Source organism: Argopecten irradians, chromosome 1, assembly GCF_041381155.1.
Source record: "Argopecten irradians isolate NY chromosome 1, Ai_NY, whole genome shotgun sequence".
Classification (NCBI taxonomy): domain Eukaryota; kingdom Metazoa; phylum Mollusca; class Bivalvia; order Pectinida; family Pectinidae; genus Argopecten; species Argopecten irradians.
This window is the reverse complement of record NC_091134.1, coordinates 5,304,112-5,321,939: the sequence shown is the minus strand read 5'-3', so window position 1 is coordinate 5,321,939 and position 17,828 is coordinate 5,304,112. Positions and strand designations below refer to the sequence as shown.

General features: G+C 38.3%; 1 protein-coding gene across 2 annotated transcripts; it reads left to right on the top strand.

Annotated features, from left to right (window-relative positions):
- Window positions 1-4,920: 4,920 nt before the first annotated feature.
- On the top strand, window positions 4,921-17,828 carry LOC138315907 (sushi, nidogen and EGF-like domain-containing protein 1). Of its 2 annotated transcripts, XM_069257276.1 has the most exons (8): window positions 4,921-5,323; window positions 12,125-12,403; window positions 14,378-14,488; window positions 14,782-14,947; window positions 15,481-15,521; window positions 15,909-16,041; window positions 16,862-16,935; window positions 17,476-17,828. In XM_069257276.1, exons 1-6 carry the CDS (start codon window positions 5,120-5,122, stop codon window positions 15,948-15,950), a joined length of 843 nt encoding a protein of 280 aa, XP_069113377.1. In that variant the 5' UTR covers window positions 4,921-5,119; the 3' UTR covers window positions 15,951-16,041; window positions 16,862-16,935; window positions 17,476-17,828. The 2 variants fall into 2 exon arrangements, 1 of the variants encoding a protein (XP_069113377.1); XR_011207555.1 differs by lacking the exons at window positions 4,921-5,323; window positions 12,125-12,403; window positions 15,481-15,521 and having other exon boundaries at window positions 14,204-14,488.

The following is a 17,828-nucleotide window of genomic DNA, read 5'->3' as shown; positions in this document are numbered from 1 at the left end:
GGTCTTTTTAGCGAGGGATCTACAACATACGACAGGGGACTTTGATTCGTCCAATCGCCTGGTTTTCTACAAATCATATACTCCTGAAAGTTCCTTTGTCACTGATTTTGTTTGCATGTTAGGATTTCGTTGTCGTGTTATAAAGGTGTTTTGATGACACTCCTCTGTTTTTTCCCGTTTGGAATTTACATATATATATAAACAATGTATAGTTCTATTATAAACTTCCTACTGTAAGTCGATACTTTAGCCACTGATGTAATTCCTTCTATAGAAGACACCGAGTTTAACAGATTTAACAGATAGACAGTCAGGTTCTATTTGCGTGCTTACAATTTATAAAACACTTTATATTTTTCTTTATCTTGATTTGAATACAGTCCAAAATTCTTCTTATTTTAGAATCATACAACAATTTTGAACAAGAGTTTAAAAACTGTCACGAACATTCCTTATATCGGATGGACCTCTTACAAATAAACCAATAGGTTGCTGGGATAACAATAGACAAATATTCATCAATTTTGTTTGAAGATGTACATATATAAGATCAACAACACTCTAAGTCTGGCAATTTTAATTACAGAAATAAAAATAACAATTCTTCCCAATATCTTTTGTAATTATGACAACAAAATACAATAACAGAATTAAGTAATTATGATAATAAATTCCCCTGAAGGGGTATGCAAAAGACTACACAAACAATAGTAATACTACTATGTGAACGTGTACAGATAATAATAATATAAAGGGTGGGAGGGATGGGTTTGCAAAGAATCACCCATGCCGGCATTGCAACTTGCCTATCACTGCAATTAATTAACTCCTAACAGAGGAGAACTATGCAAGGGGAGATAACCCCTGTCCTAGAGTTTCTAATTGTTTTATGATAGTAACAGACAAGCAAAATGATTTAGCTTATCCTGCAGTAATGAAAATGTCATAGTTTCACTGTCAATGACTATTCCGAGAAAACGAATCCGCGTGGTTGGTCCTTCTACTTTTGACCAGTTTATAGAAAAACCGAGTTTACGTAATACTCTGATGAGGGTGTTTAAGGCCTGAAGGCATCTGTCAAATGAATGTTCCATGATCAGAAAGTCATCAAGGTAAGATATTACCCTGAAGCCATATTTACTTTTTAATATACGGCATACTGCGCTACTAAGGCACTGGAATATCTGTGGACTTTTCGAAACGCCAAAGGGAAGTCTGCAGTCATACATATAAGTGGGTTGGGTTTCACCAGAGAAAGTCCATTTTAACCCTGTAGCTGTGTAGTTGGATAGATGAATTGGAACAGATCTATACGCGTTACTAAGGTCTACTTTAGCCATATAACACCCCGGGGTGATATGCTTCGTGGCCTCCAGTAAATCCATATACTCGCATGAACAATCTGATAAAATGTGGTCATATAGTGATAATTTAGATGGTCTACTGGCATCATGGATTAGGCGTACTTTAGAAGATGACTTTGGAAAGGCCCCTAAAGCACTAATAATAGTCGGTTTTGACGCAGTCACTTTATAGTTGCCATGGAAGAGTTCATGTTTAATCTGCTTTTCAACTAAATCAAAGTATTTTGTGCAGGATGAATAATTGTCTGTCTCTAATGTCGAAATTGACTCCATATTTGATTCTAGTAATTTAAATCCATTTTTCACACCTTCCAAAATGTAGTCACGGTCGAAATCATCCTCGTCTAAAAGCCTAGACCACTCTTCAATACGTAGGGGCCCTCTAATATCCCCAGGGGTATTGTCCATAACTGGGCCCGGGCCCAAATCTACTTGCAGGATGGTCCCTCGAAAAACACAAACTACAATTATGCGCCATTCTACAATTTGTTAGTGATCTTTCGCACGATTCCAGGTTGAAACGACGACAAATCTCCTTTCCATTCGGAAGGAACGGGCCTTTTCTGCGTTTTATATTAGTGGGCGTAGATAAAACTTCTGAACTGCCTTTGGTTGTTTTCAATACCAATTGGAAATCTTGTATGTCCCTTCGAGACGATGACCACTTAAAACCCTCTTTCTTCTGAGCCTCGCGATATTCTTTGTCGTATGCTAATACACTTACTCGTTGGTATCTATGAAAGTAACGCAGGGTGTTTTGAGTGTACTTTAGGTAATCAAGCATGCCTGCATTATCTATCTCCTGGGAGTCAAGCATGTGCAATAATGTTGCAATACAACCGTATCCCCATTGCTCAACTGAGATATTTTGTAAGTCTGGTTTTACTTTTTGCTGACCTTCACATTGCCTTCGGTGCTAATTGTTATGGTATCACTATTCTCAGATTTCATAGTGGGGTCTTCCCAAATGAAGTCGGTGATTTGTTACGGCGATGACTTTTTACTAGCTTGTGTGTCTCTGAATAATGATTGTCGCATAATATTCACGAAATCATCATTCTCACCTTGGGTTTTGTGTATTGTGTCTCCCTCTGCATTGTTGACGTGGTGGCTAGCTTTCACTGAAGGAGCTCGAGGTTGTACCACGTGGAATCCATCGGGCCTATGTCCATCACCAGTCTCATTTAGGGAAAGTTGGTGTGATTGATAACCCGCAATTATTTGGCGTGTCTCTGCGATTTCTTTTCTCATTTCTAGTTTTTCTTCCTCCATTTTTAGCGCCCGGAGTTCGGAAGCCATCGTGGCCATTTCAAGGTCATGTTGAGGGGGGTCCACGTGGGATGTTACTGATCTTGAATTTATTGCTTCTTTACCCTGTGTGGTTGACTTTGCAATAAGAGGTCGTGTGAAATGTTTATTTTGATTTAGAGTAGACCTCGTTGATTCTTCAATTTCAAGTTCATCGCGCTGCCCTTGTGATCGGGCCACGTGCGCTTCGGGTTCACCTGAGAAGTCCGCCTCGGACTCTTCATCCGAAAGAATATTCTGGTTATCTGCCATTAATAGTCTGGCTCAAGAACAGATTTTGGAGGACCAAGTGTTCTAGCTAGTTTTTGTAACCTTTTAGGCCGATCTTCCATCGTTGTGGTCTTTGCAAAGAATCACCCATGCCGGCATTGCAACTTGCCTATCACTGCAATTAATTAACTCCTAACAGAGAAGAGCTATGCAAGGGGAGAGATAACCCCTGTCCTACAATAGCATGTAGGATATATATGCGTTATACATGCATTTATTTTGTACCATCATACAAAACTTAAGTTTTAAAATTATCACATTAATTAACAAGTATTTTGTAATTATAGCTCCGTATCGAGATGTAGTTTGTCCTATTGTAATTACGTTATCGATCTGCCAATATTGTTCTCGAATTTGGTAGGATATCCATGCCATGTATATCTGCTGTTTTGGGCTAACTGGATTCCAAATGGCTGCTCAGCGTCTATCATAGAGTTTAAAGTTAGGTTTCGCCCAGTGAAATATAAAGACTACGAAATTGAAAAATATCCTGCACATAGATATCATCTTAAAATCATTTTCAATGCATACAGCGAAACAATAATGGGTGTTCATTGCCTAGCTTGTACCAGCAAAAGACTCCTCTAAAAATAGAGCGAAGTCAAGCTTTGCATAGAACATGACGTATTTTTCCCAAAGCGAGGCCGCATCAACAAACAGAAGAGTGCAACAAAAAGTCAGATATCAGTGACAGTCTTGCCACGGCAAGTTTAGTAAATAAATAGCAACAAATCGAAGTGCGATGGACAGTTTATACATCTCATTTAATATAAAATAATTCATGTTACTAACAAACGCTCGCTAGCTTAGTACATTAAACATATATGTAGTTAGTCTGCCGCTGCATGTGCGCTAGCGTATGTGTTGAAATTTAACTTACCACGTTCAACATGAGTCCAACAGTATCCAGACAAGTTACGCATGAGATGTGGCTTCTGTTTCTTTTGCTACATGCAGTATCTTAATTTCATTCCCTAGAGATATCCTAGGGTGCTTCCTCCTCTTTGTTGCCGATTCAGATACATTTTTTCTCACAGCCATTTTGTTTACTGCGAAACTCGACAACACAATCCATTACAGCTTCATTTGCATATTATCCTGTCAGCCTGACATCGTAATAAATCAAGGATGTCCTTCAATTTGTATTCAAGACACATTTGTTGAATTAATATGTTTTTTTCACCTTTTCTTCCGTTTATCGGATTTTACATAAAAATATTTATTTGGTTGGGCGAAACCTACCTTTAACGTGGGAAAACTTGAATACTTTGTATGGAAGACATTAGAGTATTCTTCTCATGCTTGGTAGGATGTTTTCCCATGCCATTAGATCTGCTGTGTAATAATATCAAACAAACTTAGCAACTTGCATGAAAGGGATCAAGGTCTGGGTCATACTTGGTCTGATGTCCAGATAGGTTAGTCCTATAGTGGAGCCCTTCCTGAATTGTTGATATTATAGTTGTCATTAAAATACTTGGTAAGGTGATTATCGTGTGCACATTATATACCAAAACTAAATGGCATGCTGAAACGCCAAAAAGCATAAAGATTGTGATTCGGAATTTAAAAATGTCATATGACAAGGTGTACAGATCACAGGCGCTTGCAGATCATATAATACAAAGTTCCTGTAAAAAGTATTACGGTATAGGGCTACTGGTTTACTCTATAACACAATATATATATATATATATAATTATGATCTGCAAGCGCCTGTGGTATAGATAATATATATAACCATCGCTGTATTTGTGTTGTATATTTAAGTGCAAGTCATTTTCAAGGTAATCCCGAGAAAGCGATGGTATTTTCAGCATGACTGCATTCATATTCAGAAAGGTGGTATGCAGGAAGGAATGATGTATTTCTTGTTTTGTAAACCTGTCTGTGTTTAGAGCTATTATGTCATTTTAACATGAGGTCCTATACACCACAACACGGGTATTTAAGGACGGCCTCCCCATCTTATTTACAATTAACAACCAATCAACAACTACATGTACACCCAGGCGAGGATCGTCCAACCTTGTAAATGAATATCACCCGACCTAGTTAGTCCACTACCATCCTGTTTCTATAGTAGATGCACATTTACCTGGTCATCAGGCCTTTTATTTCTGTGTAAACTGGCAATTTCTGTGTAAACTGGCAATGTAAAATACAACATATCAGTAATGGCGAACTGTAAACCTATTTCCCTGGTGAGTTTGGTGTTTGCTACTGTAGTGAGCGGCATTATTCTAGAGGACATGTATCCCTACCCACACAACGGAACCGCGGGTGCTGAAGATCAGTTGTTGAAACGAACACTTGATGGAAGTTCTCCAGTCATCAACTTCAACTTTAAGCTTTTCGATGATCATTACAATACAATATACGTAGGTATTCTAACAATTTATCTAATTTTAAAAAAGGAACCCGGTCTTACTTTTACAACTATTGCTATCTCCATCCTGTTCGCCACAATAATATCGCTATAGGATAGCATGGATACGGTGTTAATGTTTTGTATGTTTATTGAATCAAGCTTCAGTGTAAACTTCTATGTGTTATATTCGATAAAAGGGAGTTATTGTTTGATACTCTATCAGGGAAAAACTTTTAATATGACGTCGGACATACAAGGTTCTCCCCTGTGTAATATGACGTCGGACATACAAGGTTCTCCCCTGTGTAATATGACGACGGACATACAAGGTTCTCCCCTGTGTAATATGACGTCGGACATACAAGGTTCTCCCCTGTGTAATATGACGTCGGACATACACGGCCCCCCCCCCTGTGTAATATGACGTTGGACATACAAGGTCCCCCCCCTGTGTAATATGACGTCGGACATACAAGGTTCTCCCCTGTGTAATATGACGTCGGACATACAAGGTTCTCCCCTGTGTAATATGACGTCGGACATACAAGGTTCTCCCCTGTGTAATATGACGTCGGACATACAAGGTTCTCCCCTGTGTAATATGACGTTGGACATACAAGGTCCCCCCCCTGTGTAATATGACGTCGGACATACAAGGTTCTCCCCTGTGTAATATGACGTCGGACATACAAGGTTCTCCCCTGTGTAATATGACGTCGGACATACAAGGTTCTCCCCTGTGTAATATGACGTCGGAGATACAAGGTTCTCTCCTGTGTAATATGACGTCGGACATACAAGGTTCTCCCCCTGTGTAATATGAAGTCGGACATACAAGGTTTTCCCCAGTGTTATATGACGTAGGACATACATGGTTCTCCCCTGTGTAAGATGACGTCGGACATACAAGGTTCTCCCCTGTGTAATATGACGTCGGACATACAAGGTTCTCCCCTGTGTAATATGACGTCGGACATACAAGGTTCTCCCCTGTGTAATATGACGTCGGACATACAAGGTTCTCCCCTGTGTAATATGACGTCGGACATACAAGGTTCTCCCCTGTGTAATATGACGTCGGACATACAAGGTTCTCCCCTGTGTAATATGACGTCGGACATACAAGGTTCTCCCCTGTGTTATATGACGTCGGACATACAAGGTTTTCCCCTGTGTAATATGACGTCGGACATACAAGGTTCTACCCTGTGTAATATGACGTCGGAGATACAAGGTTCTCGACGGTGTAATATGACGTCGGACATACAAGGTTCTCCCCTGTGTAATATGACGACGGACATACAAGGTTCTCCCCTTTGTAATATGACGTGTCGGACATACAAGGTTCTCCCCAGTGTAATATGACGTCGGACATACAAGGTTCTCGACGGTGTAATATGACATCGGACATACAAGGTTCTCCCCTGTGTAATATGACGTCGGACATACAAGGTTCTCCCCTGTGAAATATGACGTCGGACATACAAGGTTCTCCCCTGTGTAATATGACGTCGGAAATACAAGGTTCTCCCCTGTGTAATATGACGTCAGACATATAAGGTTTTCCCCTGTGTAATATGACGTCGGACATACAAGGTTCTCCCCTGTGTAATATGACGTCGGACATACAAGGTTTTCCCCTGTGTAATATGACGTCGGACATACAAGGTTCTACCCTGTGTAATATGACGTCTTACATACAAGGTTCTCCCCTGTGTAATATGACGTCGGACATACATGGTTTTCCCCTGTGTAATATGACGTCGGAGATACAAGGTTCTCCCCTGTGTAATATGACGTCGGACATACAAGGTTCTCCCCTGTGTAATATGACGTCGGACATACACGGTCCCCCCTGTGTGATATGACGTCGGACATACATGGTTCTCCCCTGTGAAATATGACGTCGGACATACAAGGTTCTCCCCTGTGTAATATGACGTCGGACATACAAGGTTCTCCCCTGTGGAATATGACGTCGGACATACAAGGTTCTCCCCTGTGTAATATGACGTCGGACATACAAGGTTCTCCCCTGTGAAATATGACGTCGGACATACAAGGTTTTCCCCTGTGTAATATGACGTCAGACATACAAGGTTCTCCCCTGTGTAATATGACGTCGGACATACAAGGTTCTCCCCTGTGTAATATGACGTCGGACATACAAGGTTCTCCCCTGTGTAATATGACGACGGACATACAAGGTTCTCCCCTGTGTGATATGACGTCGGACATACAAGGTTCTCCCCGTGTAATATGACGTCGGACATACAAGGTTCTCCCCTGTGTAATATGACGACGGACATACAAGGTTCTCCCCTGTGTAATATGACGTCGGACATACAAGGTTCTCCCCTGTGTAATATGACGTCGGACATACAAGGTTCTCCCCTGTGTAATATGACGTCGGACATACAAGGTTCTCCCCTGTGTAATATGACGTCGGACATACAAGGTTCTCCCCTGTGTAATATGACGTCGGACATACAAGGTTCTCCCCTGTGTAATATGACGTCGGACATACAAGGTTCTCCCCTGTGTAATATGACGTCGGACATACAAGGTTCTCCCCTGTGTAATATGACGTCGGACATACAAGGTTCTCCCCTGTGTAATATGACGTCGGAGATACAAGGTTCTCTCCTGTGTAATATGACGTCGGACATACAAGGTTCTCCCCCTGTGTAATATGAAGTCGGACATACAAGGTTTTCCCCAGTGTTATATGACGTAGGACATACATGGTTCTCCCCTGTGTAATATGACGTCGGACATACAAGGTTCTCCCCTGTGTAATATGACGTCGGACATACAAGGTTCTCCCCTGTGTAATATGACGTCGGACATACAAGGTTCTCCCCCTGTGTTATATGACGTCGGACATACAAGGTTCTCCCCTTTGTAATATGACGTCGGACATACAAGGTTCTCCCCAGTGTAATATGACGTCGGACATACAAGGTTCTCCCCCTGTGTAATATGAAGTCGGACATACAAGGTTTTCCCCAGTGTTATATGACGTAGGACATACATGGTTCTCCCCTGTGTAAGATGACGTCGGACATACAAGGTTCTCCCCTGTGTAATATGACGTCGGAGATACAAGGTTCTCCCCTGTGTAATATGACGTCGGTCATACAAGGTTCTCCCCTGTGTAATATGACGTCGGACATACAAGGTTCTCCCCTGTGTAATATGACGTCGGACATACAAGGTTCTCCCCTGTGTAATATGACGTCGGACATACAAGGTTCTCCCCTGTGTAATATGACGTCGGACATACAAGGTTCTCCCCTGTGTTATATATGACGTCGGACATACAAGGTTTTCCCCTGTGTAATATGACGTCGGACATACAAGGTTCTACCCTGTGTAATGTGACGTCGGAGATACAAGGTTCTCGACGGTGTAATATGACGTCGGACATACAAGGTTCTCCCCTGTGTAATATGACGACGGACATACAAGGTTCTCCCCTTTGTAATATGACGTCGGACATACAAGGTTCTCCCCAGTGTAATATGACGTCGGACATACAAGGTTCTCGACGGTGTAATATGACATCGGACATACAAGGTTCTCCCCTGTGTAATATGACGTCGGACATACAAGGTTCTCCCCTGTGAAATATGACGTCGGACATACAAGGTTCTCCCCTGTGTAATATGACGTCGGAAATACAAGGTTCTCCCCTGTGTAATATGACGTCAGACATATAAGGTTTTCCCCTGTGTAATATGACGTCGGACATACAAGGTTCTCCCCTGTGTAATATGACGTCGGACATACAAGGTTTTCCCCTGTGTAATATGACGTCGGACATACAAGGTTCTACCCTGTGTAATATGACGTCTTACATACAAGGTTCTCCCCTGTGTAATATGACGTCGGACATACATGGTTTTCCCCTGTGTAATATGACGTCGGAGATACAAGGTTCTCCCCTGTGTAATATGACGTCGGACATACAAGGTTCTCCCCTGTGTAATATGACGTCGGACATACAAGGTTCTCCCCTGTGTAATATGACGTCGGACATACAAGGTTCTCCCCTGTGTAATATGACGTCGGACATACAAGGTTCTCCCCTGTGTAATATGACGTCGGACATACAAGGTTCTCCCCTGTGTAATATGACGTCGGACATACAAGGTTCTCCCCTGTGTAATATGACGTCGGAGATACAAGGTTCTCTCCTGTGTAATATGACGTCGGACATACAAGGTTCTCCCCCTGTGTAATATGAAGTCGGACATACAAGGTTTTCCCCAGTGTTATATGACGTAGGACATACATGGTTCTCCCCTGTGTAATATGACGTCGGACATACAAGGTTCTCCCCTGTGTAATATGACGTCGGACATAAAGGTTCTCCCCTGTGTAATATGACGTCGGACATACAAGGTTCTCCCCTGTGTAATATGAAGTCGGACATACATGGTTCTCCCCTGTGTAATATGACGTCGGAGATACAAGGTTCTCCCCTGTGTAATATGACGTCGGACATACAAGGTTCTCCCCTGTGTAATATGACGTCGGACATACCAGGTCCCCCCCCTCCTGTGTGATAGGACGTCGGACATACAAGGTTCTCCCCTGTGTAATATGACGTCGGACATACAAGGTTTTCCCCTGTGTAATATGACGTCGGACATACAAGGTTCTCCCCTGTGTAATATGACGTCGGACATACAAGGTTCTCCCCTGTGTAATATGACGTCGGACATACAAGGTTCTCCCCTGTGTAATATGACGTCGGACATACAAGGTTCTCCCCTGTGTAATATGACGTCGGACATACAAGGTTCTCCCCCTGTGTTATATGACGTCGGACATACAAGGTTCTCCCCCTGTGTTATATGACGTCGGACATACAAGGTTCTCCCCCTATGTTATATGACGTCGGACATACAAGGTTTTCCCCTGTGTAATATGACGACGGACATACAAGGTTCTCCCCTGTGTAATATGACGTCGGACATACAAGGTTCTCCCCTGTGTAATATGACGACGGACATACAAGGTTCTCCCCTGTGTAATATGACGTCGGACATACAAGGTTCCCCCCCTGTGTAATATGACGTCGGACATACAAGGTCCCCCCCTGTGTAATATGACGTCGGACATACAAGGTTCTCCCCTGTGTAATATGACGACGGACATACAAGGTTCTCCCCTGTGTAATATGACGTCGGACATACAAGGTTTTCCCTTGTGTAATATGACGACGGACATACAAGGTTCTCCCCTGTGTAATATGACGTCGGACATACAACGTTCTCCCCTTTATAATATGACGTCGGAGATTATAAGACTCTTTCATATGTACACATGGAGGATAGGGGTATTCCACCCGAGGGGTCAGAAAATGTGGTAAAACCCGAGCTACAACCGTGTGCGTTCCAGCGAACGTATTACGAAGCTATCAATATATAGTGTTGTTGTCTTTCGATGGTTATAGGGTACTATTGAATTAAAAAAACATGTTTGAATCCTTTTATCTCCAAGTGTATGCTAACAAATGTTTGGTACAAAGGTGTGACCAAGTCAAATCAGTAGATTTCTTTGAAGTCAACATTGTTTGCGCTACAGTGTAACTTCCCAGAGATTTCATTGGCTGTCGTAACAGAATGTTACAACATTTGGGGGAGGAGTCTAATCCGGAAGCTTGAACGCAGTTCACTGTATAGATAAGCAGTATAAAATAAAAGTATATTATACATTTTATGTCCATCCCTTTAAACATCTATATACCATCGAAACCTAGAAATTACTGAGACCATCTTGAAATCCCCCCCCCCCAAAAAAACACCTTTACGCAAATAGTACAATCCACTAATACTGGGTATATCTAACAAGTTTCGTGATGACTACCTTTTAGCTCCTGAGTAAACCTCCAGTTGATTGGGTGGCCGTTGGACTAGCTTTGCGTCCTATCAGGTGTCATTCAAGTATTGTCTGCTATGTTTGGAGTGTGCTGTGTGTGTGAAGCGCGTACGTTTTTGGATAACAGCTGTAATTTGTGCTGTCGACACTTTGTATTAGTTGGACCCTTTTATAGTGCTAACTCACTGAAACACATCTGAAAATACTGTTGTGTCTCGGCCAGGGAGAAGTACCCTCACAGGGGCGAACGCTCAACCCATGACTGTCACTGGAGAAGTTATGAAGAAGAAAGTCGGTTAAGTGCAATTCCAACGCCCTATTTGCAGAACGCTTGTGGCAGAAGAAAATCAAAGAAATAAGAATCTCGAGTAGATACAATATGCCCCCCCCCCATTTCTTTTTTATGGTGATATAATTACCGTATAGTGGGTTATTTTCGTGGGTCAAAATCCAATTCTGACGTGTAAACCTTAACGCTTAGGCTAAAATAATGTATGTATATAGCTAATCATTCATCACTTACCGTATCAATTAATATCTCGCGAGATCGGTCACTCAAAAACAAATATTGCCTCATCGAAACTTTGGCTTATCAAATACATTGAGAAGTGACAGATACCAGATGATCTGTTTCACGTATTATGTGTGATACAAGTGTATAGCCTGGTATGTGACTTAAATCTTTGTTAGCTATGCTGGCAGTCAGACCCATTCGCGTATCAATCAATGTCGTTTGTACTTTTAATGTAGTCTGTATATTTCAATATACATAAATTGTTATAATAAGATGTAATAGATTTTCAGTTTTATGTTATTCTTTCGTAATGATATCGAAATTCGTTCCCTTCAATTATAACAAAGTCTTTTACATATAATGACAAAAACTTTTCCTGTAATCTTACCCATCTATGTTCGGTTACAGGTGAACAATAATGGACACCTGTCTTTCTTTACTGCATACGCTGTATACATTCCGCAAAACCTACCAATACCTCTGCCATTGATCGCCGTGTTTTGGATGGATGTCGACACCCGTTCGACAGGAGAGGTCTGGTACAGGCTTACAAACGACTCGGACATCCTTACCCGTGCCCAAACTGACATTGCTAACTACTATGACAACCAAACTACATTTCAGCCGACAAAGGTGTTCATAGTAACATGGATTGACGTCCATCGATTGATGTTTGATGCCAAGTGTGTCCATAAGGGGGATTCCTACCACGTGTTTGTGCATCTGAGTTTGATATGTTCAGATGTTCTTTTGTGGTTCTCTCCTATCTATTCTGGAATGATAAGTCTCGAGCGAAATGAAGGCAGTGAATTGGCTTGTTTTGTTTTAAAATTTTTAATTTCTGTCATTTACAAACTACAAATAATATAACAGCCGTGTTCCATTTATGGCACAATATCTTTTTAGTTGCTATGGGGTTATGGTAAATGTTATAATGGATGCAATGTAAAATGGGGTTATGGTAAATGTTATAATGTTATAATGGATGCAATGTAAAATGGGTTTATTGTAAATGTTATAATGGATGCAATGTAAAATGGGGTTATGGTAAATGTTATAATGGATGCAATGTAAAATGGGGTTATGGTAAATGTTATAATGTTATAATGGATGCAATGTAAAATGGAGTTATGGTAAATGTTATAATGTTATAATGGATGCAATGTAAAATGGGGTTATGGTAAATGTTATAATGTTATAATGGATGCAATGTAAAATGGGGTCATGGTAAATGTTATAATGGATGCAATGTAAAATGAGGTTATGGTAAATGTTATAATGGATGCAATGTAAAATGAGGTTATGGTAAATGTTATAATGGATGCAATGTAAAATGAGGTTATGGTAAATGTTATAATTGATGCAATGTAAAATGAGGTTATGGTAAATGTTATAATGTTATAATGGATGCAATGTAAAATGGGGTTATGGTAAATGTTATAATGGATGCAATGTAAAATGGGGTTATGGTAAATGTTATAATGTTATAATGGATGCAATGTAAAATGGGGTTTTGGTAAATGTTATAATGGATGCAATGTAAAATGGGGTTATGGTAAATGTTATAATGGATGCAATGTAAAATGGGGTTTTGGTAAATGTTATAATGGATGCAATGTAAAATGGGGTTATGGTAAATGTTATAATGGATGCAATGTAAAATGGGGTTATGGTAAATGTTATAATGGATGCAATGTAAAATGGGGTTATGGTAAATGTTATAATGTTATAATGGATGCAATGTAAAATGGGGTTATGGTAAATGTTATAATGTTATAATGGATGCAATGTAAAATGGGGTTATGGTAAATGTTATAATGTTATAATGGATGCAATGTAAAATGGGGTTATGGTAAATGTTATAATGTTATAATGGATGCAATGTAAAATGGGGTTATGGTAAATGTTATAATGTTATAATGGATGCAATGTAAAATGGGGTTATGGTAAATGTTATAATGTTATAATGGATGCAATGTAAAATGGGGTTATGGTAAATGTTATAATGTTATAAATGGATGCAATGTAAAATGGGGTTATGGTAAATGTTATAATGTTATAATGGATGCAATGTAAAAAGGGGTTATGGTAAATGTTATAATGGATGCAATGTAAAATGGGGTTATGGTAAATGTTATAATGTTGTAATGGATGCAATGTAAAATGGGGTCATGGTAAATGTTATAATGGATGCAATGTAAAATGGGGTTATGGTAAATGTTATAATGGATGCAATGTAAAATGGGGTTATGGTAAATGTTATAATGTTGTAATGGATGCAATGTAAAAAGGGGTTATGGTAAATGTTATAATGTTGTAATGGATGCAATGTAAAATGGGGTTATGGTAAATGTTATAATGGATGCAATGTAAAATGGGGTTATGGTAAATGTTATAATGTTATAATGGATACAATTTGGTTGAAGATATCTTTGTTAAGATAACTAACCTTATTTATATAATGTTGTTAATATAACTTTGTTGATGTATCTCTGTTATGAGATAACTTTTGCTAATATTGCATTGTTTCAAAGACTACACTATATTTGTTGTTGGTAACATTTTTACTTCAAAATTAAGCTGTAATCTGGTACGTCTCCCACTATTGATGAATGCGGCGGTGGTCATTTAAACATGATTTGTATATATCTATAATTTCAGAGAAACACTTTCCAGATTGTTTTAATGACAGATGGAGACAGATCCTTTACAATGTTCCATTATCTGAAAATAGAATGGGCTGGATATGCTAATAACGTTACTAAAGCAATTGTAAGTTAATCAATAATAACAACAGTCGCAAAAAACAGTAAAAACATTTTAAACGTCCTACTTTCCAGGTTTTCATATAAACACCCATTGCATATTTAATTGCAGATATTTTAAACCGACACGGGATAAATATATTTTAGAGTTACACATATAAGGACAATTTTTCTTTTGAAAGTGAGCTGGTATCTGTAGTGTAATATGACAAAGCATAATTAAGTTGGCGTGTTCAGTGTCAGCAATGATATGTTATAATGTAGGCTGAATTCATCGGGATAAAATTATATTTACCTCAGGTCGGATTCAACGCAGGTGACAATAATAACAGCTACACAGTAAACAACACTGATTTTGATGACGTCATCAACCTTGAACACAGAAGTAACACTGGTGTCCCTGGCAGGTTTTTATTCAGTGTTGACGGGAACAGAATTGTAGCCGCTGGTGACGAGATAATATCCGGTTTGTAGTCGTTAAGAGTGAAGAAGTCATTACAAATATTTCATATTATAGTTTTATGGCATTTTTATCACAGTATATTGTATATGTATATGATATTAAAATTACTACATAAACATTGAAATCATTATCAGGTCTCTTGTATACAATATGTCAAGTACTGGGACCTAACCAGTAGCCGTCACGAAACAGTATACATATTCTACTGTGCGTCCAGATTTCCAAATGTCTGGAGCTGCTGACGAAGATGCAAACAATTTTTTTTTTCAAAATCATGACTTCTGGTAGGGACCCAGTATGTATCATAACTTCGTTTTTCAACATTGTGTATTTATGAAAATAATGTTTTGTCAAAATGACGGTCAGATTCAATTCATGAGAATAATTTATGTTTTAATTATTCACTGTGTTTGAAATTACTAACATCTAATGCTTATCATAACCATTTTAAACGCTACATGTATTCTTTTATTTATTTATATTTTGTTTGCTTGTTTTTACCATTAAGAATTATTTTTATATAACATTATAATAAGACCATGGTCAGAATGTCCACAACTACCAAACGTATAGAAAGGTAAGTGATACTCAGTTTGACTTTTGTTTTTGTTTATCGTGATGTGAAATACAACAAAGAAAGTGAACCGATGCAATATATTCACCTCTCAAATGAATCACTGCATAATGTTACTATATTTATTCATAATGTTAAATTGTATTTGTATGTTTTACTTGTGTTCTTATTGCATTGTTTCAAATGGACTTGGGAAATATTGGTAAGCATTAATACCATAGTAAAGAATTATCAATTCGTTGTCAAAGTTCATTGGCATTAATAATTCTATAGACTTCGTTTAATACTAGACAAATACGTGTACTTGTAAAATAACACTTGTATTCGTGTTAACATTTCCTTTATTATTTAGAACATTTGTTTATCACTGATTTTTGTTTCCATAACCAGCCGTCAAGAAGAAGTCAATTACAGAGAGTGTCCTGTCATTAGTCAACATGAATGTTGATGGTACATATGTAAAGTAATTCGCTGGTGAGGTGAGGCAAAGTTTGAAGGATAAAAACTGAGGATATACTTATAGGTATTAATATAAAACAATATTTCATATCAAATTCGAACTTTTATGAGGATATCAATGAGACAGAAACATTTAATTTAGTACGATGTATTGCATATTAGTAAGCTATGAAAACATTTGCAGTAAAAACGTATAAACTATTTTCTATTTTCCAAATACTAGTCCTCTAGAGGAAGAATATATATATAAATGCGAAACAGTATTAATGTCTCTTTCCCAATTTTTCGGCTTTTGGCCATCTTCAGGTGCATAGAAACACAAGAAAAGCTAGGTGAAATCCATCTTGAACCTTTTGATATGATATTTTCTTTCATACAAAAAGATTCAGGATGGATTTCACCTAGCTTTCTTGTGTTTCTATGTACCTGAAGATGGCCAAGAGACCGAAAATTTGTGGAAGAGACATTTGTACTGATTGAATTTTATTTTCTATCTATTTAGTAACCAATTGATAGAAAGACAAGCAACTATATTTTAGCAAAGAAGCTATTCTTCATTTATACATAATCGATTGCCGTTAGTATAATTTATACTATTAATCATGTTCTGAGTTGTCATACATTGGATACTGTAGTTAAAATCACAGCAAAAATGGAGTAGAATAAAACATATGTGTTCTTATATTTAAGGTTTTTTTTCAATGTACCATTGATATTTTTGCGTGTATTTTCATATTTGGTAACTACAAGAAAAGTGCCAAGTTTGCAATCAAATACGTTTGCAAAATGAATAAACCTCTATCGCTTTGTAATTAGTTTTGCTATTTAGTATTAATTCACTTGTCATTTTAGATTTGAATATTAAATTACATATTTCTATTCAGTTTGTTGAAGGGCGTCGCATTCTTTCCATTGGTACATAAAACTATTGCCTGGCGAGATAATTCCAGCTGCTTCGGTAAGTATATACATTTACATTGTACGGTAGCATTTTCTCTATTTTCCTAGTCGTAAAAAGAAGCCAAAAAATGGCTAAAAATACTTTACTTTGTTCTTTTTAATACTACCTCTTTAAAGTATTGGATCTACCCCGATACAAGAGTAGATTGAGTGAAAGCCATAATGAGTGATGTCATTACTTGCGGAAAATTCCACGAACAACATCCAATATAAAAAACCATATGGCATTATCCTTTGGCAGGGGTAACACTGTTCAGTATGCTGATTTGTATGTTGTGCTCTAACATTGTGTTTTTCATCTTTAGCGTAATCATTTTTTGATACATTTTTCAAAATTTATGAAAATATATCATTAATGACACAACTTCATAGTAATAACGATAACTCTGAAACAACTTTGTGCTATGCATTCAGTAAGTGATCTTATGTCGACTGAAGATATGTATTAATTTAATTACTCGATTTCTGGAACGTCTTATTCTTTGGAGAAATCAAATACATTAACAGTATTAATTTGTTTTGTTTTTTCTGTCGACAGTGAACGAACAATGTCCTGGTTTTATTCTATGTCGGGTCAACCCGAATGTCCAAAGAAGATAAGGAAAATACTATGGGAGATATTGAGTGGTGGCCGTTCAAGCCACCGCTAGGAAATATGTATTTCGGTTCCTACAAGTTGTGTGCATCTACCAGACGAGTATATAAAATAAATAAACACGCTATTCAGCTAAAATTATTCATTCGTGAAGAATTATTTGAAATCTTATTCTAACGCTCTGAATGTTCATTACGACATGTTACAGATTAATGAACGACACTAGTTACACGGTATATATGTAATACAATGTATTTTGTCTGTTATGATTTGTCAATGAAATTGGTATTTTCTTA

Coding starts and splice junctions, on each gene's coding strand:
- LOC138315907 (XM_069257276.1), top strand. CDS start 5,120: ATGGCGAACTGTAAACCTATTTCCCTGGTGAGTTTGGTGTTTGCTACT. Junction 12,404..14,377: donor TGATGTTTGATGCCAAGTGT/GTCCATAAGGGG, acceptor CTATAATTTCAG/AGAAACACTTTCCAGATTGT. Junction 15,522..15,908: donor ACTACCAAACGTATAGAAAG/GTAAGTGATACT, acceptor TTCCATAACCAG/CCGTCAAGAAGAAGTCAATT.